The sequence below is a fragment of the Tachysurus fulvidraco genome, chromosome 9 (genome assembly GCF_022655615.1).
Source record: "Tachysurus fulvidraco isolate hzauxx_2018 chromosome 9, HZAU_PFXX_2.0, whole genome shotgun sequence".
Classification (NCBI taxonomy): Eukaryota; Metazoa; Chordata; class Actinopteri; order Siluriformes; family Bagridae; genus Tachysurus; species Tachysurus fulvidraco.
In genome coordinates this window covers 10,051,171-10,075,083 of record NC_062526.1, presented here as the reverse complement: position 1 = coordinate 10,075,083, position 23,913 = coordinate 10,051,171, and the positions used below count along the sequence as shown (strand labels likewise).

The window sequence follows — 23,913 nt, the reverse complement described above, 5'->3', positions numbered from 1 at the left end:
TGACATTGGCATCATTATCCACCATTAAATATCACCAAGCTTTTGAACTGGCAAAATCTGTACAATACAAGCACCATTTGGCAACTCAACTGGGCGAATGCAATGTATCATCAATCCGTGCAATTAATTTCCCCTTTGTACTGAAATTCAGTAGACGGTCGTAAATGTTTTTATTTATTATAAATGATTTTTAACAAATTTCAGAAAAATTTGCAAAAGACAAAATGAGTCATTGTACTCCAGAGATACCAACACTGCTATCTATGAATATTCTCACAGACAGTGAGAACCTTTTTTTAACCACAAAAACATCAGTGTTTTTTTGGTGGACTCAGAAATGTATGCCAAGCAACAAAAGAAAAACCAGCAAGGCAAACTTCTGGTGTAACCACTATTTAATAATAAGCAGCTCCTTCATTATTTACTGACCAATGAGACCACTGTACTACTTTCTTGCTTTTTACTGGCTCAGAATACAGATCCTTATAAACTCACAGGTCACAAATTTACATAGATAAAGGTGCAAGGTGAAAATAACTGCTAATGAAGTGATTTGTGCATTTTCAAATGCCATGTCCTTTCCCCTTCAGTGAATTGGCCTTTCAGCCACATTTCAACAATTATACCACATGATGCTGGCACCAGGGGGGCACGGTGGCTTAGTGCTTAGCACGTTCGCCTCACACCTCCAGGGTTGGGGGTTCGATTCCCGCCTCCACCTTGTGTGTGTGGAGTTTGCATGTTCTCCCCGTGGGGTTTCCTCCGGGTACTCCGGTTTTCTCCCCCGGTCCAAAGACATGCATGGTAGGTTGATTGGCATCTCTGGAAAATTGCCCATAGTGTGTGAGTGTGTGAGTGAATGATAGTGTGTGTACCCTGCGATGGGTTGACACTCCGTTCAGGGTGTATCCTGCCTCGATTCCAGATGACGCCTGAGATAGGCACAGGCTCCCCATGACCCGAGAAGTTCGAATAAGCAGTAGAAAATGAATGAATAAATGAATGAATGCTGGCACCACTGTGGTCAATATTACCGCCTCAATTCACTCAACCTACGTGATATCAAGACCTTTTTCATTCTCTTATTTTCATCCTGGTTTTCTCATCTCTTATTTGAAATGCATGATGAAAACCTCAGCTCTTATTATTTCTCATGGTCTTATTTGAAATGCGTGATGAAAATCTCAGCACTGAAACATTGGTGCACCAACTCTTGGATATGTAACAAAAATAAGATGCTCTCATTTCTCATGATACGCTCTGTTGCCTCAGTAACCAGCCTCTTTTGGGGGGCTCTGGCAAACCTCAGAGCGGATCTATATGGAGTGCTCAGAAGCCAATAATTGGCACTCATGCTTCCCCTAAAATATTTTTAGGTAAGCTGCTGTCACTGGCAGGGGGAATTAAGAATTTTAATAAAGGACTATGTCTAAAACATACATCATTACCCCAGTGAAGAATTTTTTTTTGAAACCCCTGTCTCGTTGGTTAGACACTAATTTGGCAGAACCCTGCCCAAAAAGTTCTTATTTTTGGACTGTATATTTAACCTAGAATTAGAATGCAAGTAAAAAAATAAACAAACATGTGAGTGCACATGTGTGTGTTTGTGTACGTTTGAATATGGGAGTGCTGAGAGGTCTGAGTGGGCGCAGATGTCGTTCTGTTTGAGGGGTATAAAGAGGGAGGAAAGAGAACAAAAAACCTTTTCTAGAAATACAGGAACAGCCCTGTCATATCGTCATATTGTATTTTTTGTCCAAGTGTTTCACCTACTTTGTAAGGACTAAATGGCAATCAGGTCTGCAGTGGCCAGAGAGTGAAAGGGATTGAGAGAAATATAGGGTACATTTCGAAGACATTGTCTCTGGTTTGCTCTCTGGCCAATTCGGCTTGTACCAAAGGCATCTCCTATTATTGTTCCCCAAAACACAATGACTTTTCTTTGCTCTCAATTTGTGAGCTTCGATCACAAGAAAGGATGCCATTGAATTTCACATTGCGAATGCTCCTGGAGCCACGGAGCTCCATGACTGATTAGCTATTGTGACAAACAATGTCTAGATGGGAAGCGAAAACTACTTTTATAGGATTAAACAAGGGCCAGCCTCACAAATAGAAGCCTGCATGAGGGGGAAAAAAAAACAAATTATAAAGCTTATTACTTCATCAGACATAGCCAGTTGAGCCTGGCTGAAATGCTAATTGCCTTTCTTTGTAGCTGCACACACAGAAGCAATGGGTGTGGAGTGTGTGTGTGTGTGTGTGTGTGTGTGTGTGTGTGTGTGTGTGTGTGTGTGTGTGTGTGTGTGTGTGTGTGTGTGTGTGTGTGTGTGTGTGAGCGTCTGGTAAGAGAGACAGAGAGAATCAGCGGAGTAGAAGAGAGCACTCGATTCACTGACCACCACACAAAAACTTGCAGACTTTTTTCCTTCTTTTTTTAAACCATGAATCTCACTGTTGTGTTCTTTCTTTTCTTGCAACATTGTTTTTCTTTTTTTCTTTCTTTTTTTTCCACTCCAACGCCCCTTTTTTCCACAGGAGAACTCCTCCTATCCCGAATCAAACCCCCATTCAGACAGTTAGGTCTCTTTCTCTCACTCCGTCTCCCCTCCAAGACCCCTTCAGCAGAAGAGAGGTGTGGGAAACTCCTGCCGCGGTCTCTTCAATCTGGCGAGTTTGCCAGAGCTCGGACAGATGGCTGGATTGTGGATGAGAAAAAATGCCTGAGCAAGCAGAACCCTCTGAGCTGATTTAAAATCAGGGATAACTTCTCTTGCTGAATGAGGAAACAAATCAACACTCCCTTATTCCCTCAAAATGCCATCACCTGTTTTGCCATTTAGTCTGATTCACCAGTAATGACTCTCCTTTTCTGTTAAGCTGGTCATCCTCTGTGTTAACATGTGGAAGTAAGAAGGCAGTCAGAGGAGTCAGTAGCACTGAATTCAGCACTCACTGGTCAGTGGAGGACTTTGCATGATCCCGGATTCAGTTCAAATCCTTCCACTTCAGAAATTCTTTCACCATGACGAAACACAATGGGGAGGAACCTTTCTGGTGGTGGGAAGAAGAAAGAGCCATAGAGAAAGGATGGAGAAAGAGTGGCTGTGGATACCATGGCAAAAAAGGGGACAAAGCCAAGAAAAGAAAGAAGCCAACCTCTGCTTGGAGCTTACTGTGAACTTGTGTGGATTCATAACAGTTTCAGTTTTTTGGTTGACTAATCCCTGAGCCCTCCATCCATCCTCGCAGACTTATAAATCACTCCCATTTGCACTCTTCATCACCGAACTTACCTCTTGCTGCTTAAGAGATAATGCCATTTTCCCTGTGATGGGGAAGTAAATGAAAAAAGAAAATCATGGCGAGGCCTGGAACGTTTGGCTTCATAAATTTGGATTAGAACACTAAACCTGCCACTGGTTCAATAAGGGATGATAGTGACTCCATATGACTTTTGTTGAAACCCAGCTAAATCATAAACTCAAATTTTATTGGTCACACATGCTTGTTGCAACTGTAATAAACAAAATTACCAATACAGTAAAATATATAGTGCAATATCCTGGGTAAAATTCGATTGACGTAATGTGTGTTGCACACACCCACCCACCCACCCACACACACACACACACACACACACACACACACACACACACACACACAGTTCTAAATCTTTTCAATTACAATGTTTGCAGTAGAACACAGAGGAGAAGAATGAAGAAACTTATGTAGAAATACGTAGAAGTTCAAATGTCTTGCAATGATTAAACCTAGACTTCTATTATTCATCCACCTTTAGCTTTATCCCTCAGGGTCATGGAAGAATTGAAGGTTATCCCAGGAAAACTGGGTGAGGCGCTCGAATACTCTGGACGGGACGCTGGTACATGGCGGAGCGGCATGCATTCACACACTCAATTACATACTGATTCACACCTATTTATTTAGTGAAGCAAATCAACCCACTGGCATGATCTGGGAGATGGAGAACCCAGAAGAGAACATGCACAGAAATTCTGCAGAGACAGTAACCTAAGCTCAGGATCAAACCAGGAACTAGGAGGTGGCACCACAATGCTGCCATAAAGCATGGTTTAGATATGCTTAATTGTTATGCTGAAAATATTACTATCCTTTTTATACTTGAAAGAGAAATTTGGTAAGGTAAGCACTAAAAGGACCAACAAAAATATTACATTATGCAATTATTGTAATATGTACTACATTTATGTAAAGTGGGCAGCAGTGGGCAGCAATGGCTCTTGAGCCAAGAGAAAGTTCCAGCACCACCAAATCCCAGCACCACCAAGTTAACTGGTAAATTATTGGTAGAGCAGCTCAGCGGGATCCTGTCTTTTGGATAAATACAACAGCTAAATACTTCTAATGTAAGTGTGTGCATAGAACAAAAATACAGAATTTCCCATATATACACCAGAAGAAAGAAAGGAAAGGGAAAGTAATCTGTCTATTTAATATGAGTAAACACTTGTGGTCAAGTAAATGGATAAAAATCCTGCTTGCTGCTGGACATGGTTTCAACCCATGGCACAGTCTTCCTTCCTTTCTTTCTTTCTTTCTTTCTTTCTTTCTTTCTTTCTTTCTTTCTTTCTTTCTTTCTGTGTAATTAATATATACAGATTTTGATATATGATTTTTATATGTATATATTCATTCTTATGTTTTTGTATAAAACGTAATTAATGTTATTAAAGTAACATGAAATATCATTTCATAAGGTTTGAATAATTGTACAGGAGAACACTGTTGAACATATAACAATTTAAATGAATTATAATGTTATATTTTTTAAATTGTACTATTTTGCTAGTTTAAAACTAGCAGAGAAATCTGTGTTTTAAGCATTTTACATTTTCTACATTTGCATTTTCTTTAAATTATTTCAGTAAGACATGTAAAAAGTTAAGCTAGTCAAAATGAATGATTAAGGTTTCTGAAAATATTTTGTATCAAATCCTTCACTGGACAATTCGCTAAAATAGTAAAGCAATTCTTAGATCACTGTACAGTAACTAATAACTATTGCTTAAGATTAACTCCTCAAGTAAGGATTGGTAAAAAATCTTCTACTTTTACTTATTTACTTTCTGGATAAAAAAAAATTGAGTCATTTATGTTCAAGTGTTATTTTAATAGGAAATAATCTAATCTTTAATTTGTATTTTTTTAATATATGTAAACCCTTTCTTAAATATAACAGAGACATAAAAATAAAAATATTTAATGTGTGCAGTGTTAAGCAAAAAGGAAGTTGCTGAGATGAGGTATGTAGGGTTTTGTAAGGTATCAATTCCACAGGTTTGGTATGAAGGTACAAAATTGGCAGTGATAAATACACAGGAGTCAAGCACCTAACATTCATCGTGTTGTTATGATAACACAAAATCCTGCTTTGGGTATTCAATAAGAAGATGCAGAGTAAAGCTCAGTGGCATATTCCCACTGCATTGCCATCCTGCTCTCGGTTCGCACTCTTTGTGGAGCGTTTTCACCAGCTGAATTCATCCTCTCCCCAGAGCTCAGCGCCTTGCGTGGCCACTTTGTTTTAGTGGAGGCCCCAATCTGGTGGGAAAGTAGGATCCAGACTGGAACCCTGCTATGTCGGTTCAGAAGGTGTGGAAATCACAACCAGACTGGAACTAATGCCAACTTTATTCTGAATTGTTTTGCTTTTTGGGCTATGAAAGGTTTTACATCATTTATTTATCAATACTTATTTATTACATCAGGGATTAAAAAGGTGTCATCCTGAGTTTGATTAATGTGGAGGGAAAAATAATGATCATCTGATACTCATATTACTACTATACTATACTATGATGCTACATTATTAAAAAGGCATTTGTCCATAAAATCAGTGTCTGAAAGCTTAAATTACAGTACAAACTGTGAAGAGATATTTTTTTTTATATTTCTAAGAAAGCCTTTATATGTTGTTCATAAATGTCAAGAAAACTCAACAGACATTACAATTAGCCTCACTTATAATTTTCCTTATGTAATGACTTAACCATATGGATTAGCTAAACAAGTGGAAACATGCAACTGATATATAAAATGGTAATAGAGGTGGCAAGTAATGCAAGCATGGTGAATATATAAGACATTTTCTAGAAATTTCTGTTGTCCTCCTCAGTGCTGGAGCTTAAGATACTCTGAGTAAAAGGCGGCCCAAGCGTCTGCTTCACAGCGAGCGCAAAAGAGCCATTAGCTTAGCCACCGCTACTGTGCTGTGTGGACGATTCTTTCTTTTGTTCCAGTACACCTGCTGCTCTTCCATCATGTGTGGCCTTGTGTGGTCTGTTTATGTCCCACAAACATCAATCAGAGTCTTAGCACCTCATCAATGGAAGTGCTGTTTATGGCGTGTCACACTTTGGCTAAGACACAAAAGTGAATCTCAAAGTCTCAAGTCAAACCCGAGAAATAGTTTTAGTACAGTAATAATAACATACACACGGATAAATGTAAGAAGCACATGATCACAACCAATGAAAAAAGAGGGAACAAGCAAGTACAACGTTATTGCAAATAAATGTATTTCAAAATCATCGAGCCATTTGTTTCAACTCTGCTAAATCATGATGCTGACCACCTGTTAAAAGCTAATAAACTGGTGTCAAACTTCTCCTTAATTTTGAAAACAGCTGTTCAGCATTTTGAAAAAAATAAAGATGACCATGTTATATTGCCATATATGGCTAATGGTTTTATCCAAAGTGTCTTACAACTGAGACAAGGTGCAACTGGTTCTTAAATTTAACTCACAAATTTCTCAAAACCTAAAATCTGAAGCCTTAACGACTGAGGTTTTAAGAAATAAAGCTGACCACCTGGTTGTTCTTTTATCTCTCATCCCATGCCTCCTGCTGGTAAAAACACAACCACAGAATCTAAACAGACTGAACAAAAGACACATATGTAGATAATTCTTCCTTCTTTTTTCGTTTTGAAGCCAGGCATTGCAACCAGCTATCACATATATACTAAGTACTACATGGTAGTGCTACCTATATACTATATCGCAATAACTTCATCATATTGGCCAAACAATTTGAGTCATACCCTTCATCAAAGAATCAATTTAATTGAATTTTAGAAGTGTAGCACTTTTAACAATAAATATCGTCACAAAGCAGCTTGACAGAAATCTGGATGTAGATGTAGATCCATACCAAGCAAACCAGAGGCAACAGTAGTAATGAAAATCCCATAGACAAAAGGGAGGAAACAAACATTGAATAATGGGATTTTAAAAAATATTTGCTCTTTATTATTTCCTTAAAGATTCTAACAAGTGGATTGAATGGATGCCATCAATGAGTATATTGTGAATATAGAGACACGACAGTCTTTATAATCACAGCAGTGGTTCATAGGTACAATCACCACATGCTAACAACTTTTATAGAAACTCACATCAAAGTAAAATAGACTCAGACTGTTCCTAGATGATAGCTGGAAGACATGGGATATACATTATTATTATTATTATTATTATTATTATTATTATTATTATTATTATTATATCTTTTTAACCAGTCTTGGTGATATAAGAATTATTAAGTGGCAGCAAAAACAATTTAATAGCAATGGAGGAAAAAATGTGCTGCACAGTGTGAACCCTTGGTGAATCTGGAAAGTGTAAACACAGCCTGATATTTCTGTCAAAAAACAAACAAATAAACAAACAAACAAAAAAAAAAACAAAGATAAGAAGCCATTCTGAACTTTGACCTCGAGTCTTGCCCCCCGCGCGCAGCTATTAGGATCACAGTATCGTGTAAATCAGTATAAAATGGAGGAAACGGGACAAAGAGAAACCGCCTCAGACTCTGTGTGGAAAACAGGTGCGCGCTCATAAAGTCGCTCAATTGATTAAATCAAACTCTCCATGAGGGTAAATCAAAACACACCATGATCACATGAACGGTTTATGGTTTGACAATTGAATGTTTTTAAAGGAGGTTCCCTGTTGTTTTGGGTGAATAGACGCGCGGGGGAGAGACGCACAAAGCGCACCGTCCCCGCAAGGGCGCCGCCGCGTAACCATAGAAACACCAATCAGATTACCTTCCATCACCAATATTATTATTTCCCTCGGATTCACGCGCGCCATCGGCTCCTTTGCCCAAAGTTAAACAAAATCACACGAGCTCAATGAACGCCAGAGATATACCTGTGTGTGCACAGATACTGCACGAGTTCGTTTAATATGATGCTTAAAAGAAAGAAAGAAAGAAAGAAAGAGAGAAAGAAAGAAAGAAAAACGCATATGATGCACATAAGACACATAATCACATGCATGCACTATTGCTTATAAATTAGAGCGTATCTGTCATTGAGAGCATTGGATTAGAATAATGCAGTGCAGCATTAGGTGATGATGATGCATGCAGTCTGTTGTGTGTTCAGACGGGATGCAGACTCTGAGCTCGAGCTTTACTACGTGTTGCACATGGTCCAATGTCGTGACACGCTGCTCACAAAGTGCATTCCTCTTCAAACACCTGTTCAGCATCCAGCTATTTCATGAGATCATGGATCATTCTAACTCACCTGATACGTTGCACTAACAGTCCGAGGTGAAAAGAGGAGGCTCCGGAGGAGTTAAGCCTGCATGGGGGTCTCCAGACCAGAAGGAGCGCGTGCAGGTCACTGCGTAAGCTAACGGATCATCCAAGGATTCTCACTGCGCTTCAGCCAAGCGCCGCTCTCCAGGTAACAAAAAGAGGCAAGTTTTATACAGTCCAAATAAGACAGAGGAGCAGGAAGGATACTTGTTAGTGTCTTACTCGATATTGTGTGAGAATGACGGATAACTGGTGCGCGGTGGGGTGAGCCGTGCTGCCATGCCGCTTCTCCGAACTGAACTCGGCGCGCACTTCAGCAGCGCCGTCTGCTCAGAGACCGAGACGTGCTAATCGCATTAGCGTCAAACAGCTTCGAACAGCTCCACCCAGCGGCGCGTCCGACTCAACCCGCTATTTGGGGAGACAGTGACTTGCGGTACACCACTCCCCAAAACATGAGATTTTTAGCTCAAGATTATTGTGTGCACTTTCCCTTTTTGACAAAGTGTGTGAAGGTTTATATCTCATGTGCAACAACTCTTTGGTGTTACTGATAATTATTGGATTTTTAATAATAATAATAATAATAATAATAATAATAATAATAATAAGAAGAAGAAGAATACTTTTATTATTATTATTATTATTATTATTATTATTATTATTATTATTATTATTATTATTATTATTATTATTAATATTGATTTTTTATTATATTATATATAATAACAATAATAATTGTTATTAATAATAATAATCACTGAATAATAACAATAATAATAATACTTTTATTATTATTGTTATTATTATTGTTGTTGTTATTATTATTGGATTTCTTAATAATAATTACAATGAAAATGATTATAATTATAATAATAGTTGTTATTATTATTGGATTTTTAATTATATAATAATAACAACAACAACAACAATAATAATAACAATAATAATAATAATAATAATAATAATAATATTATTATTATTATTATTATTATTATTATTATTATTATTAAAAATAACAATAATTATTGTTATTGTTGTTATTATTATTAATAATAACAATAATAACAACAATAATAATTATTATTATTAAAAATAACAATACTTATTGTTATTAATAATAATAATAATAATAATTATTATTATTAATATTGAATTTTATTATATTATATATAATAACAATAATAATTGTTATTAATAATAATAATCACTGAATAATAACAACAATAATAATACTTTTATTATTGTTGTTATTATTATTATTGTTGTTGTTATTGTTACTATAATAATAATAATAATAATAATAATAATGATAATAATAATAATAATAATAATTATTATTATTATTATTATTATTATTAAAAATAACAATAATTATTGTTATTAATAATAATACTAATGATAATAATGATAATAATAATTATTATTATCATTATTATCATTATTATTATTAAAAATAACAATAATTATTGTTATTAATAATAATAACATAATAATAATAATAATAATAATAATAATAATAATAATAATAATAATTATTATTATTATTATTATTATTATTATTATTATTATTATTATTATTATTATTATTATTAGCAGTATTAGTAGTGTGGTTGTTGTTAAATATAGGCCTACAGATTTCCAGTTAAATCACGAGTTCCAACCAACTCTGCTCCTGGACATTTTGTGTGTGTGTGTGTGTGTGTGTGTGTGTGTGTGTGTGTGTGTGTGTGTGTGTGTGTGTGTGTGTGTGTGTGTGTGTGTGTGAGAGAGAGAGAGAGAGAGAGAGAGAGAGAGAGAGAGAGAGAGAGAGAGAGAGAGAGAGAGTGGCTGTTATCCCATCCAAGGTGCATTTCCATCTAGATTGCAGTATTACTCAGAACCCTGATCAGGATTTAATGTTTACTGAAGGTGAATGAATGAATAAATGGATGAATGGGTAGCTGGAATATGATATGAATTATTAGTATTTTTGTATAACCTATAACTAAGTTGGCATTGGTATGGAAAGACAACCTAAAGTCTCTAACTTCACATCATTTAAATTTTGCAAGGCACTGATTCATATTAATTAATCTTGATTCATACAGAACACAGTTGTATTCAGTGTTCATTTTACTTTCTATGTATTTTATTATTTATTTCTCTATATATGTGCCTTGTATTTTATGTTTGCTGCCGGAAAACGCTTGGGGTCAATTAAGTGTTATTTTAGCAGATCTAATGTACTCGGTCTGTAATCTAAGGTCCAGGTCATAGATATCTATACACTAGATGTCGGCTTGGGGTCCTAAAAAATGCGTCAAAACTGCCGCCATCTTTGTACGGTGCTCCTTTACCTCAAATGCATGGACGAATGCGGACTTCTGTGCTGCGTTTGGTTGTTCAAACGAAATAAATCTAAAAACCAGACAGCAAGGGATTACATTTCACAAGTGAGAAAGTGTTTTGTGATATTGAATGGTAGGAAATTATATTTCGTGTTCCGTTGGTTTGTTTCAGTCCTTGGTTAACGACCGCAGCTAATCCATGCTAGTTACCATTCCGAAGCTCTTAATAAGGACATTAAAAATTGACCCATGCTTTTTTACTTAAAGGTGAAGACCCAACTTTATGTATATTTTGTAAGATTCCCTTATCTGTCAAACATATTTTATTAGATTGTCCCGGACTTAACACAAGCAGAATGCTCTTTTATCAAGTTACTTCACTTAATAAGGACATATTGGCATTGTCTGAAAAAGGTTTGGAAAAGGTTTTGTTAATTAAAATAAAAATATGTATTTTATTTATTTTTATTGCATGTATATGATATTTGTATTTTAGTAATTGAATTTTGCCATGAAAATAGCTTTTGATTGCTGACATGGTATTAAATAAAATAATCAGAATCTGAATCTGTTTGTAGATTCCCAAGTGATAAACAGACGCCAGTCATGGACAAGTTGCAGGGACACTAAACACTTTTTTTTAATGGTTAATTCAGCTGACAGTCCTGGAAGGATGTCACCAGTTAGGTTGGCAGTGTAACACACAAGTTCAGCCTCAAAGTCAATTTTTATTATTTTTATTATTTTTTTTGTTTATGTGACTTTATTATATACTTATTTAATCTGGCAAAAGTATTGCAGGAAAGGAATAAATAAAAGACTGAACGGTCTTTGGCACCTTGACTATCTAACTTTCACATTATGTTCCTTTTGAATTTGTGTATCATATTTAATAAACCAATACAATTTAAATATTTAAATGAACATGTATAGTCACACCATAGTAGCAGTGTTGCATGCAGTAGGCTAAGGTAAGTAGTGATTGTTCATTTGAAGATTACTCAAGTGGAAGAATGTAAGTAATAAACTTACACCTACTAGCACTATGCATTATATTGTGAAAAAGTAGATTATCTTAATATCAAAGACTTCAATTTTCTATACATGTCTGACCTTTGGAACGAACCAAAAAAAAACTAGAATCGCATTCATGACGATTTTTGGTGATTTTATTTCTTTGCCTACATTGACGCTAATGCATTAAGAGGAGGGGGTCCCCCGTACCAAGATGGCGGCTCAATTGACGCATTCGTTCCAATGTAATGCCCTATACAAGGCGACATCTAGTGTATATATATCTATGGCTCCAGGTCACAAAGTCACGTGTGTGAAGTAGCGTGTGCCAATAGCTCCCCCTAGTGGAACCTTCCAGCATCACAGCTGAATAAAACGCGTTCTGTAATTTGTCAGTTAGGAAAAAGCTATTTATTTTATTTTATTATTATTTTAAACGTCATTATTTTTTAAACATTTATTAGCTGGTAGCTGCCACTGTGAGAAACAGGATTAACCAATCGGAATCTTTCTTTCTAAAGCTACTAATCAGTTGGTTTCACTTTGAGCTCAAGGATAGGGAACTGTGACTGAAAATCCTTATCTTCCCGCCCCGCCCACTTCATACGTCATGACGCTGGGACCGTGTTGACGTGGCGTAGATAACTAGTTAGCTAAACAAACGCACACTCAGCGCTTGGATTAGCGAGAATAATGGCTTAGCTAAAACCGGTGGATTCACCTGACTGTATCAGGTAACTGTTGTTTGTTTATGTTTTTGTCGACTAAATATTCTTATTGACTATCTTGCTGGTTGGTTGTAAGTAAACTAAGGTATATTATCCAATGCTAACAATGTTAGCTAGCAAGGGATATGAGTACTGTGTAGAAAGTAGACTTAGCTCTGGGTATTAGTGACGTTAGCGTTGTGGATAGATATTTGAGTTAATTGTTAATCGGTATTTAAATTGAATCACACTAATAGGTTTACGGATTAGTTAATTAACCAGGTTTGAGGGCATGTAGAGCTGTATAAACTCCATCCATAGAAACAGATTGGCCTAGATTTCCTTCAATACGATCAAATTGTTACGATAAATTGTTTCCCGGCTTGTTTTTAAATATTTCAGAGCAACACTTTTATTAATTGTTTTGTTAAAAAAAAAAATCTCGCTTCGTTGTATCGCCACATTGAACTTTGACCATGGACCTCGGATAGGCTCGAAATCCCCGAACATTTCTCTCTCCATGTAGCTTTTTCTTTTTGGCACCTGACACACATTTATTTATCAGATATGTAGAAAAGTTTTGTCCAATCAGACTAAGGCAAAGTTAATTTGTATGATATTAATCTTTGTTATTCTTTATGTTAACCATTCGTTTTATGTTTATGTTCTGTGAAGCTGCTTTGAGACAAAGTCAGTTGTTAATAGCGCTATACAAATAAATTTGAATTGACTAGAATATATCAGGAAGACTGAGGTGGTGAATATTTTAGCTGTTCGATGGATAAATGCAATTTAGATAAAATAAGTAAGTAAGTCTACAAGTTATTAAAAGGCGTTTATAACATTAAAAGTGTTTCTTATTCACTATAAATCTCTTAATAAAGATGATTTGACTCTGTTATGAACCGGAAATCTTTTAAATTAAAGCTGCATTTGTTTTATTTATTCATTTATTTATTTTTTTATTCAGATTCGTACAAAGATTTTGATCATATTCCTTAGAGCACATCCGGCTATGTTCATTCAAATCACAGATCTGCCACAATAACCTAAAGAATGACAACAGGAACCGACTCGTCTCGGTGACATTCCACAACCTCACTGTAATTATGAATAGGTACAAAGCATGACATGGCTTTAATTACTAAATGTATTGTAAGTGCAAAGCATACAAAATGCTCTGAAATAATTGCCTTGAAAAAAAATCAAAATGCATCACACAACGTCATTGTGGATTATTGTCCTAGAACATCTCAGATTATTATTAGTGCTATGCTGGTTGAGTTGAGCCAACCACATCGATTACTTTGTTCCTTAATACTGTTCCAGTTCATTTCTTTGTTCCTGTGTTTTTGTGTCCTGAATGTTGCTGTGGATGAAAACATGAACAATAAATCCTAACAGTAAACAAATATTCTACGTTGCTGTAGCTGTTAGTTCAAGTTCAACTAATGACCAAAGTTGGCGTCAGTATCTTTTCTTTAGAACAGCAGTGTCAAATTCACAGTGGGCCAAAATATAAAACTGAGATAAAGTCACGGGAAGTAACTTGCCTGATGTGACTCTAGCATGATTGTTAACGACTGTCAATAGAGAATGAGGGGCGCTTGCTGTTTGTGACTACACGTCAATACAGTGGCAAGGCATTCTGGGATTTGTAGTATTAGCGGAGCATGCGGGTAGCCAGCTGTAATGCACATTTGATATGATCTCACGGGCCAAATATAATTACATTATACCAATTACATATAATTTGGCCCGCGGGCCAGAGTTTGACACCCCTGCTTTAGAACATAATATTATTTGCTGATGTACTGTCTAGAGCCCAGAACTAATAGAGCTGCTTGTTTAAACACTCTGAGAGAGAAAATAGAAATATTTGAGTTATTACATATAGGAACTGACATATGAAACAGCCCATGATGTTTAAAACCCACAGATTTGGAATAAACCTTGTGGGGAAAATCTCTCTTGCATAGCCATATGCAAAGGTTAGCAATTCCAGTGTTTTCTTGGTTAAAACATGCGGGTGTCTTCTGTAAGAAGATAAGAAAAAAACACGAACTGACAAGAAAAAGTCAAAGATAGGGGTGAAACACGAAGGTCTCTGGGTTTGAAGAAGGAAGTGTATGACTAAGTATATATTTTTTCCACTTCAAAATTTGCCCACATTTTTAGTTACAAGGTGTATGGTTGATGTACACACACCCAGAAGTGTGGGTTTGTGTGTGTGTGTCTCTCTCTCTCCCCTTCTCTTTCTCTCCCCCTCTCTTTCTGTCCCCCCCCCCCCTCTCTCTCTCTCTCTCTGTGTGTGTGTGTGTGTGTGTGTGTGTGTGTCAGACAATGTAGATCAGCAGCCTGGCCACTTTCTCATTCTCTGATATTTGGTAGACCATTAAATACTCCATGAGTTTTGAGCTGTGTAACAAAACCTCTCACCATATTTACTTTGGATCTGTGAAATCTTTAAAACTGGTCATATGAAATGTGAAGAAATACTTGCTGTTTTGGCCAAGCAACCTGGCAGAGTTAAACTGGATATTTCAGGAAGACTTTATCATTTTGAGTTGATAAAGATAACATCTCGGACAGTCCAAAAACTGCTTCAGTAAAAGTAAAGATGCAAAGTTTTGAACCAATATCAGTTTCATATTTTTTATTTTTTTTACTCATAAGTGAAGGAATAAAATGCTTTGAGAAATGCTGTGAAGTTGTTGGTCTTACCACATAAATAAGCCAGTGATTACATTTTTTAATTTATTACTGAACAACATACTGTTTATCCATCTAGAGTTAGATTTATTGTTATTGAACTTAGTAAGTTAATGTTATCCTAATAGCAACTGTTGAGTTCCCTCAGCAGACTCTAGTTTTTATGATTGTCTTGTACAAAAGGAAACAACAGTGAAAAAGCCTGCAGCTTTTTATGTTACAAAGAAATCAGTAGAAATAATAGAAAGTAACAGAATAAGCAAACAACATTCATACAAACTTGTGGTTAGAAGTACAACTGGTACTAAAAGAAATCAGCTAGTCTGATTTGAACAAAAAAAACAAATATATTATGTTTGTGTCTTATATTTTGTTTTCTGGTCTTGATCCGTTGTATTCTTTTGCAAACAGCGAGAAAATGACTGGAAGAAACCAATATAATGGCTTCCAGTCAGCTACGACGATTCAGCCTGCAACTGGAGCTCACACTTATATCTTCGGGAGCAATTCTGAGACCGAGTGCTCTGAGGAGGATGGAGAGAGCAACGAGCTTCGCTCCAGAGGCAGGGAGAGGCACCGGCGCAGTAACTCCAGTGAGAGAAAGGATGACATTGTCTACGTGATGAGAGACATCAAGGAGGGAGACACGCTGATTAGCATTTCGCTGCAGTATTTCTGCTCTGTAAGTCAACACAGTGGTGTGTAGCATGGCTAGATTATTTGATGCAGACAGAACACACAGATGTCAGAACTATGAAAACACTTCAGTTATGTGAGGAGAGAGACAGGGACTTGGCTCCAGAATCAACGTGCAAGTTCATTATTAATGGCTACACTCACAGATACTGCTCTGTCTGCTCAGACCAGCCATATTAAAGATTCTAGCTGTATCCCAAATGACTCGCTATACACTATCCACTCAGTTGGCTAGTGTATGAAGGGCAGTATAATCTCAAATAGAACACTTAAAGATTTTTTCTTCACTTCCTAGTTGATGGCAAATCAGAATCGGATTTATTGGCCAAGTGTGTTGACACGCACAAGGAATCTGGTTCCAGCTGTTTGTGACTCTCAAAAGTACAGACATAACACAATACTATACAAGACAAGATAATATAGACTATAAAAGACAATGCAGATGTGATAGAATATAGACAGTATGGGTATTAAATATAAATACAGAATATGACTGATCAGTTATGTACATGGTGTGAGAAGTGCATGGTAGTGCAAATAACAATATTGTGCAATATTGTCTGATAATGCAGTACTTATAGATATGAAGCAGGGAATATAATTATGGTGAGTTGTTAATCAGGGTGATTGCCTGGGGAAAGAAACTGTTCCTGTGTCTGTCAGTTTTGGAAAACAAAGTTCTGTAGCGCCTGCCAGAAGGGAAGAGCTGAAAGAGATTGTGTCCAAGGTGTGAAGGGTTAGTAGTGATTTTTCCTGCCCGGTTTCTGGCTCTTGTATGGTACAAGTCCTGGGCAGTGGGCACCAATTATTTTTTCTGCTGTTTTAACTGTGTGTTACAGTACATCCTTTGCTGGGCCTTTTTGTTGATGGAGTTTATGTTGCACTCCTATTTCAGGTCTTGGGGAAATGTTAGTGCTAAGAAACTTGAAGGACTCCATTGATGACACAGAGCTGTTCGATATTGTAAAGTCCACTACCATCTCCACAGTTTTGAGGGTGTTTATCTCTAGGCTGTTCTGACTGCACCATAGCACCAGCATCATTGCCATCTTGGATGAGACTGATGAGCGTAGTATCATCTGCAAATTTCAGGAGTTTAACAGTTGGGTCACTTGAAGTGCAGTCATTAGTATAGAGGGAGAATAGCAGTGGGGAGAGGACACATCCCTGAGGAGCCTCGCCTGTTTCCTGCCTGTCAGGAAGCTGGTGATCCACTGACAGAGGGAAGGGGGTATAGTGAGCCTTAGGAGTTTGGAGTGGAGAATTTCCTGAATTATTGCATTAAAAGGCGAACTGAATCTCTTGTAGTTTGTGATGTCTTGCAGGCCTTTCCACACTGATGCAGGGTTGTTAGCTGAAAACCTGCTTTTCAGCTTTGCAGAGTAGCTTCTTTTGGCTATTATGATCTCTTTTGTCAGTAGGTTCCTGCCTGCTTATACAGAGCTTTGTCCTCCCCTCTGTAGGCATCTTCCTTGGCATGTTGAAGTTTTTTCAGTTTGGCTGTGAACCATGGCTTCTTGTAACTGAATTTGCATAAGGTTTTGGTTGGCGCACACGCGTCTTAACAAAAACTGAATGACATGTTATGACATCATATGCATGAAACATGACTCTGCTTGCTTTAGCAGAATATTTAAATAAAAAAAAATGCATCATAACACAGACATATGTAAGATGGGTGGTAGCTCCACTCCTCTATGTTAACAAAGCTGCAAGCACCGAGAGTATCATTCCATACTTTTGTGGTGGTGTTTTTTTTGGGTGGGGCTGAATATGTGCATTGTCTAGGTATTAAGTGCATTCATTCTTGTTAGAATTTTCAGTGCGAACACACTTCACTACTCTATTTATACTTGAAAATGGTACCTACATGATTCCCTGATTGCTTAATACTTAGTAAACTATGCTTCTAAAAGTGTGCTATGTCTTGGAGGGTGGGGGGTGGTATTGCTGTATCCCTAGTGCTAACTTGGTGTGTTGCATTTGCCCCAGGTCACTGATCTAAAGAGGGCCAACAATCTCCTGACAGAGCAGGACTTCTTCGCCTTGAGGTCCATCAAAATCCCTGTGAAGAAGTTTAGCTTGTTCACGGAAACGCACAGCACAGCTCCACACAAATCCAACTCTCCCAGCGGTGTACGCAGAATCCCAGAGATCCCTCCGAGCACAGGATCAGCAGACTCCTCTCCTTCTTCCTCCTCCTCTACCGACAGTGTGGAGTGCTTCCTGCAGGAGAAGGACAAGGACATTGAGCGTCTGGTCAAATACACAAATCCATCCAGAAGCAGTCTAAGCGAGGTGGTGTCCTCGCTGAACTCCCAACAGCCTGTACAGGGAGAGGCAGAGCGTAGATCTGCCGGAAGGAAAGACCCGTACTATGGCGCAGACTGGGGTATGAGGTGGTGGACTGCAGTAGCCATTATGCTTGTGGTGGGCATCGTCACACCAGTGTTCTACCTGCTGTACTACGAGGTGCTGATGAAAGCAGACGTTAGCCACCACACTACTACAGAATCCATTACAACAGTCTCAAACATTGGTGGTGTGCCAGATCTACCAGCAGTTAAGGCTGTTCCTCACCAAGATTCCCTCATACATCCAGCTGTTGAACATCCAGCATCTGTTCTGGGACAGGAACATAAAAAAACGTAGGGAAGGATGTGGACCAGCATGTTAGTTTTGAGGAATTTTGTTTAAGGACTTGTACACACAACCACTTTGTCAGTGATCAAAGTTGGACCTTTAAAGGACATGTTCAATAATTTTGAACCATTCTCTAAAATTCGCTTCTGGAGAAAATAAAAATGTATCCTCTGTGAAATATATATGGATGCACAGTAACACCTTCTTGGTAGTGGCATATTGTTAAAACATTACAACTTTACAACATTACATTACAACTAGGTTAAGTTCCAACAGATTTAAACATTAATCAGTTCTTGTAGAGCTGATTTGTTTAATTTGTCCACACATTTCATATCATAAGCTCTTAAACATAACGAAGTAAATCCATTATTAGTCTGAAGAAGCTGCAGACATGCTATCAAATTAATAATTAAGTCCACTATTTTCATGTTAGGTTTGTTCTGTTAGGAATCACCTGGGTGTTTGGTTCAAATCTATTGAATTCATCCTTTCATATAAAATAAATACACTTTGTGACAAGTCTGAAGCTGCCATGACATAAGTGTACTTAATTGTGCATTAGTGGTGCCATTGGCTCTGCTCCGGCAGGGAGCGTGAACTCTACCTGATTCGGTCCTTTAGGCAATTTCTCTCATCTATTTTTACCCCACGTGCTACAAAACCATATTAGACATAAGCATTGAGCCAAAACGTGTATTCAGAATGTCACAAGGGCGACTGAGGTCTCTTTTGTCAGGGATGTACACAGACACACTAATTTATTCTAGGAAATTATCATAATTGCAAAAACAGTATTGACGCTGATCTTGCGTACTTTCTTTTTAACTTTGCCTGTTTGCCAACTTCAGTGATGAAATCTTTAACTCTTGATGAATTGATGTGAACTGTATAATACTTGTGAAACTTCACGGTGTACTCTCTTTAACCATGACCATTTTGTTTAAGGATGAATTTGAGCAGTATGTGCCTTCGGCCTGTGGAATTTAGTTGCAGGTTGAAAATAAATGAATTATATTTTAGTACTTTTGTGTGTACTTTAATCTGCATTTGTAGATACACGGAACAGAACAAACAGATATAGGATGTTTGAATAGTTAAATTAAATGATTTACATGTTCTCATTTTCATCTGAATGCCAGAATCTTTTATGATTATTATTATTATTATTATTGATTAATATGTGGCTTCATCCATATTGTCATCGCTCCCTGCGCCGTATTCGTCACCATCTTCGAAGTAGGTATTTATGTAGTCATTCTCCTGACAAAAGAATGTCAAAAAGACCCAAGTTACCAGTGTGCTCCAGTATACAGTCTAACACATTATCTAAAATTTACAATAAAGCAAATGCTTATACAATTACTCAGTGGAAAGTCAGACAGGGTTGAGTGTGAGATTTCTAATCGTCTATCAGATAGTTACAGGCCAAAACTAACTTTACTGCTGGAGAGCTGCTCTCTATCTCTGCTCTCCAAATAAAATCAGTGCTAAATCTGAATTTTGAAAGTAGATTTGCTGTAGATTGTTCTGTACTAGCACACCAGTATATTTATATATTGCAACATGGGTTTTCCTTGTTCCTCACTGAATCAACTTCTAAATTATTAAGTTTCAAATCTGATACACTTTTTGAATAAGCATTTGTTTCTGCAATCATTTTTCATTACTATACTTTCTCTATATTTTTCTGTATTATCTCTATAGCTTTCAGGGACATGTGACTTTCTTAATGTTCCATTTTGGTGTAAATGAGGTTGCATACTGTATCCAATAGCCTTTTGTTATTCACAGCTATAAGAGCCTCAGGCAACAAAATTCATTTTTAAAGGAGATTAGTGTTTTTTTTGTTTTTTGTTTTACATTAAAGCTCAAATTATTAATAATTGCTATGCATTTCTCAAATTTACACGAAGATCTAACCATTCTTTTTACCTCTTCAAGCTCTTCATCAAATTCATCTCCTTCAATTTCTTCCTCTTCGTCACCCTTTTTTTCTTCCTCTTCATCACCCTTTTTTTCTTCCTTTTCATTCTCATCGTCTGATTTATCAGCCTTCTTCTCAAGCTCCTTTAAAAATACACAAAACAAACGTTTAAAGAACAGAAATGCATTCATTCCAATGAGTAAAACAAAGAAATACTTAATTTAGTTCAGACTTGGTCAAAAGAAGTATAGAAAGTACTAAATCTACGTATTAAAAAGTACATCTCTGTAGGATTCAGAGGAAAGCAGAAGCTTTACCACTAAACAGTAAAGGTGAGAACATTTAAGAATCCTTGATGGGTTTTCTTCCATTCTGAGAGTGTAGGTTTGCAATAAATTTGGAAATAATCATAAACTTACATTCAGTTTAGACAACAAATCCTCCTGCTGTTTGCTTGAAATCTTTTTGGGTTTCTTTGGATCTGCAAAACAATTTTCTATTTTCAAGTTCAAGTTAGCTTTATTGTCATTCCGCTAAATGTTGGGACATGCAGTGGAACGAGATGCCGTGTCTTTTATTCAGAAATGAAATTCCAATGCAGTAATGTGCATTTGTCTGTGAATTTACCCTTTTTTTTCCTAATCATCTTCTTCTGAGGCATTAGCTCCTTTGGAAGACGGTTCCAGTCTGCAAAACCAATTTTAAGCTAAATGTGAAATGACCCAAACACATCATAAGCTCTAATCATAGAGATGTTACCTGGGGTCCATTCTTCATCCTCAATTTTCTGGCATTCTCTAATATATTTTTCTTTATATTTTTCCACATCTAATAAACACAATGACAAGAACCATGACCATTTATTTCAAGATATTTATGATCTTTTCACAGATGAAACTGGAAGCTAATGACCATGTGCTTCATGTGTGTATCACTCAGTTAAGTGCTACTAATGAAAGCCATGGTGCATTGTGTTGCTGTGATTTAATCTGCACAACCCACCACTCCTGCCTGAGCACGGCTTTATGTTGAAAGGCAGGCCTTTCATTCTTCCCCTAATCTCTTGTTTCAAAGCTAACATGTAGTCTTCATCCTCACCAGCCTTTAAAGGCACTGGTTTAAACTCCATTTGCTGTCGAACACACAAAATCCAGTTTAGTGCTGTATAATACATCACATGTTGTGGCTGCAAAGAGATCTAATGATGCTGAACAAATAGATCCTAGAATTTTGTGAACTCACAGGAAACAAGGGTTGTGGACCATGTTGAGTCTCAGGCATGGATCCTCTGGTGAGACCCAGTGCGTCTATGTTAAATGTAAAAGCTGCTATGCCTCTGCCTTTACCAGCCATACTTATTTATTTGTTTATTTATTTTTTTTTTTTTTAGGTTTACAAAGCCAAACGAACCAACTTTCTCTTTTTTTTTGACCCAGAACAAGATACAAAGTGTTAAACCTGAATTCGGATATTTATACTTTAGCTACTGGTGTGGGCGGGGCTTACATTAATTTCAACCAATCCGTAGTTCTCTTCCTGTTTACGTCACACTAGCACAGCTTACAGAGAAGGTGTGTTTGTGTGCGCTACACTACACCCATCATAAGGATTTGTGTTGTAGGATCTCGTGTTAATCTGGCTGGGATCGTAACGTCATTAACGTACATGCACTGTGATGTCTGTGACGGACTGGTACGCGCACAAGTCGCTTGAAAACGGCTTGTTTTGGATCCAGGAGCGTTTCTACGAATCGGGGAACAGAGCTAACATGTGGCTGATTCGCGGATCTCACCAGGACGTGCTGATCGACGCCGGGCTCGGCCTCCGCAGTCTGCCTGAGTACATCAGCGCTAAAGGCCTGCAGGGAGAAGACGCCAAGCGGAAAAACCCGCTCTTGGCGATCGGGACGCACGTTCACTTCGACCACTCGGGCGGATTGCACCAGTTCCAACAGGTGGGCGTGCACGAGGCCGAGGTCGATGCTCTGGCCAACGGAGACAATTTCGAGACGGTGACATGGCTGTCCGACAGGGAGATCGTGCAGAATCCGTGCCCGGGATGGACGGCCAGGCAGTACAGAGTGAAACCAGTGCAGCCCACACACATACTACAGGAAGGTGTGTAGTGTTATACTGTATATGATGCAGACGCTTTATATGGGGTGGGATGTGGTAGCCTTGTGTCTAAGGCGTTGGGCTACTGATCAGGAGGTCATGAGTTCGAACCCCAGGTCCACCTGTGCAAGGCCCTGAAATTCAGCTTTTCAACAATTGTTCAGTTGTATAAATTGGAAAAATAAAAAATCTAAGTCACTCTGGATAAAGATGTCTGATAAATTTATATGTAAATGTAAATTTTATATTTATCTATCATCGGTGCTGATGCAGTGAGAAGTTAACCGATAGCATCAGACCGACATCACTGGCAGCCTGCAGATGTTTCAGACACGGGCGTGTGCTTACTCTGATAACCATATGATATTACACACAAGAACTTATGATGGTATTTATAGAGCTCACCCAGCCAAATTGTTCTCTATGACTCTTTACTGCAACATTTTTTCCCTGATATGATTATTATTATTTATGTAACTCTCCAGCGGGATATAAATTCATGTCTAATCTACTTTGTTCAACTATTATTTGTGTAGTTCAGATTATATTTATCTCCAGTCCACCTCATGGCAGCATGGAGGCACACACTTGTTCACACCTTGGGCAACACACTTGTTCACACCTTGAGAGTCCCTCATCTCTCCCCTGGCATGTTTTTTGGAAGAAAAATTGGACATTGGGACACTGTTAGAACATACCATGGCAGTTTTACTTGCTGTGCCATGATGATGTTCTATTTTAAAACATTATGACATAGTGTTTTTTTTTTTTTTTTTTTTTTTTAATCACTCCCTGTATGATCTGTGTAGTTTCACCATTTCTCCAGTTGGGCGCCACTTTTCTTGAGCACCCTTGCATGACCTATGGTAGAATCGAACTCTATTGAATTAGAGTAATATTAAAGAAGCATGGACTTGGTCCAAGAACCAAGCTCACAGCCTAATGTGGTTTCCCTTTCTGTCTGAATTGTATTGAGACAGTAGGCTATAGAATTATACTGCAGAATGGTCAGTAAATCAATTACACCAGCTCTCCACATTACAAAGCACACTTGATTTTGTTATCTAATGCTGAAGAATGAAGTAATACTAACAGAGATGAGCTAATCCAATGGTTATTAAACCCAAATTCCACGTGTATCCTCATTCTCCTTATTAGTAATAGTCTATA

General features: G+C 37.4%; 4 protein-coding genes across 10 annotated transcripts in view; 2 read left to right on the top strand and 2 right to left on the bottom strand.

Annotated features, from left to right (window-relative positions):
• The window catches only part of adgrv1 (adhesion G protein-coupled receptor V1), a 118,445-nt gene extending 109,515 nt beyond the window's left edge, over nucleotides 1-8,930 (bottom strand). The window contains exon 1 of one of the 2 annotated variants that reach the window (XM_047818700.1): nucleotides 8,587-8,930. The gene's annotated coding sequence lies outside the window, so the exon portion shown is untranslated. The remainder of the gene's footprint in view (nucleotides 1-8,586) is intronic. The other variant, XM_027138513.2, reaches the window with a different exon arrangement.
• A 3,590-nt stretch (nucleotides 8,931-12,520) lies between these two features.
• Nucleotides 12,521-19,724, top strand: lysmd3 (LysM, putative peptidoglycan-binding, domain containing 3). Of its 2 annotated transcripts, none has more exons than XM_027138300.2 (3): nucleotides 12,521-12,678; nucleotides 15,775-16,045; nucleotides 18,052-19,724. In XM_027138300.2, exons 2-3 carry the CDS (start codon nucleotides 15,782-15,784, stop codon nucleotides 18,709-18,711), a joined length of 924 nt encoding a protein of 307 aa, XP_026994101.1. In that variant the 5' UTR covers nucleotides 12,521-12,678; nucleotides 15,775-15,781; the 3' UTR covers nucleotides 18,712-19,724. The 2 variants fall into 2 exon arrangements, with proteins under 2 accessions (XP_026994101.1, XP_047674225.1); XM_047818269.1 differs by lacking the exon at nucleotides 12,521-12,678 and adding an exon at nucleotides 13,746-13,768.
• Nucleotides 19,720-22,080, bottom strand: polr3g (polymerase (RNA) III (DNA directed) polypeptide G). The gene is made up of 7 exons (XM_027138302.2): nucleotides 21,872-22,080; nucleotides 21,632-21,761; nucleotides 21,389-21,457; nucleotides 21,257-21,316; nucleotides 21,049-21,110; nucleotides 20,638-20,772; nucleotides 19,720-19,965 (listed from the first exon to the last, which is right to left on the bottom strand). Exons 1-7 carry the CDS (start codon nucleotides 21,980-21,982, stop codon nucleotides 19,879-19,881), a joined length of 654 nt encoding a protein of 217 aa, XP_026994103.1. The 5' UTR covers nucleotides 21,983-22,080; the 3' UTR covers nucleotides 19,720-19,878.
• Nucleotides 22,081-22,167: 87 nt separating this feature from the next.
• Nucleotides 22,168-23,913, top strand: part of mblac2 (metallo-beta-lactamase domain containing 2) — a 33,981-nt gene continuing 32,235 nt past the window's right edge. For all 5 annotated transcript variants that reach the window (XR_007143845.1, XR_007143844.1, XR_007143843.1 and 2 more), the window contains exon 1: nucleotides 22,168-22,746. Coding sequence is in view for 1 of the 5 variants with exons in the window: in XM_027138301.2 (XP_026994102.1) it covers nucleotides 22,305-22,746 (442 nt within the window). In the remaining 4 variants the exon portion in view is untranslated. The remainder of the gene's footprint in view (nucleotides 22,747-23,913) is intronic.

Bases quoted from the DNA above. Each gene is read 5' to 3' on its own strand.
- polr3g (XM_027138302.2), bottom strand. From the start codon at position 21,982: ATGGCTGGTAAAGGCAGAGGCATAGCAGCTTTTACATTTAACATAGAC. The intron at 21,317-21,388 runs GTAACATCTCTA...TTGGTTTTGCAG, and splicing joins GGATGAAGAATGGACCCCAG to ACTGGAACCGTCTTCCAAAG. The intron at 20,773-21,048 runs GTAAGTTTATGA...GTATTTTTAAAG, and splicing joins ATTTGTTGTCTAAACTGAAT to GAGCTTGAGAAGAAGGCTGA.
- lysmd3 (XM_047818269.1), top strand. The intron at 16,046-18,051 runs GTAAGTCAACAC...CATTTGCCCCAG, and splicing joins CGCTGCAGTATTTCTGCTCT to GTCACTGATCTAAAGAGGGC.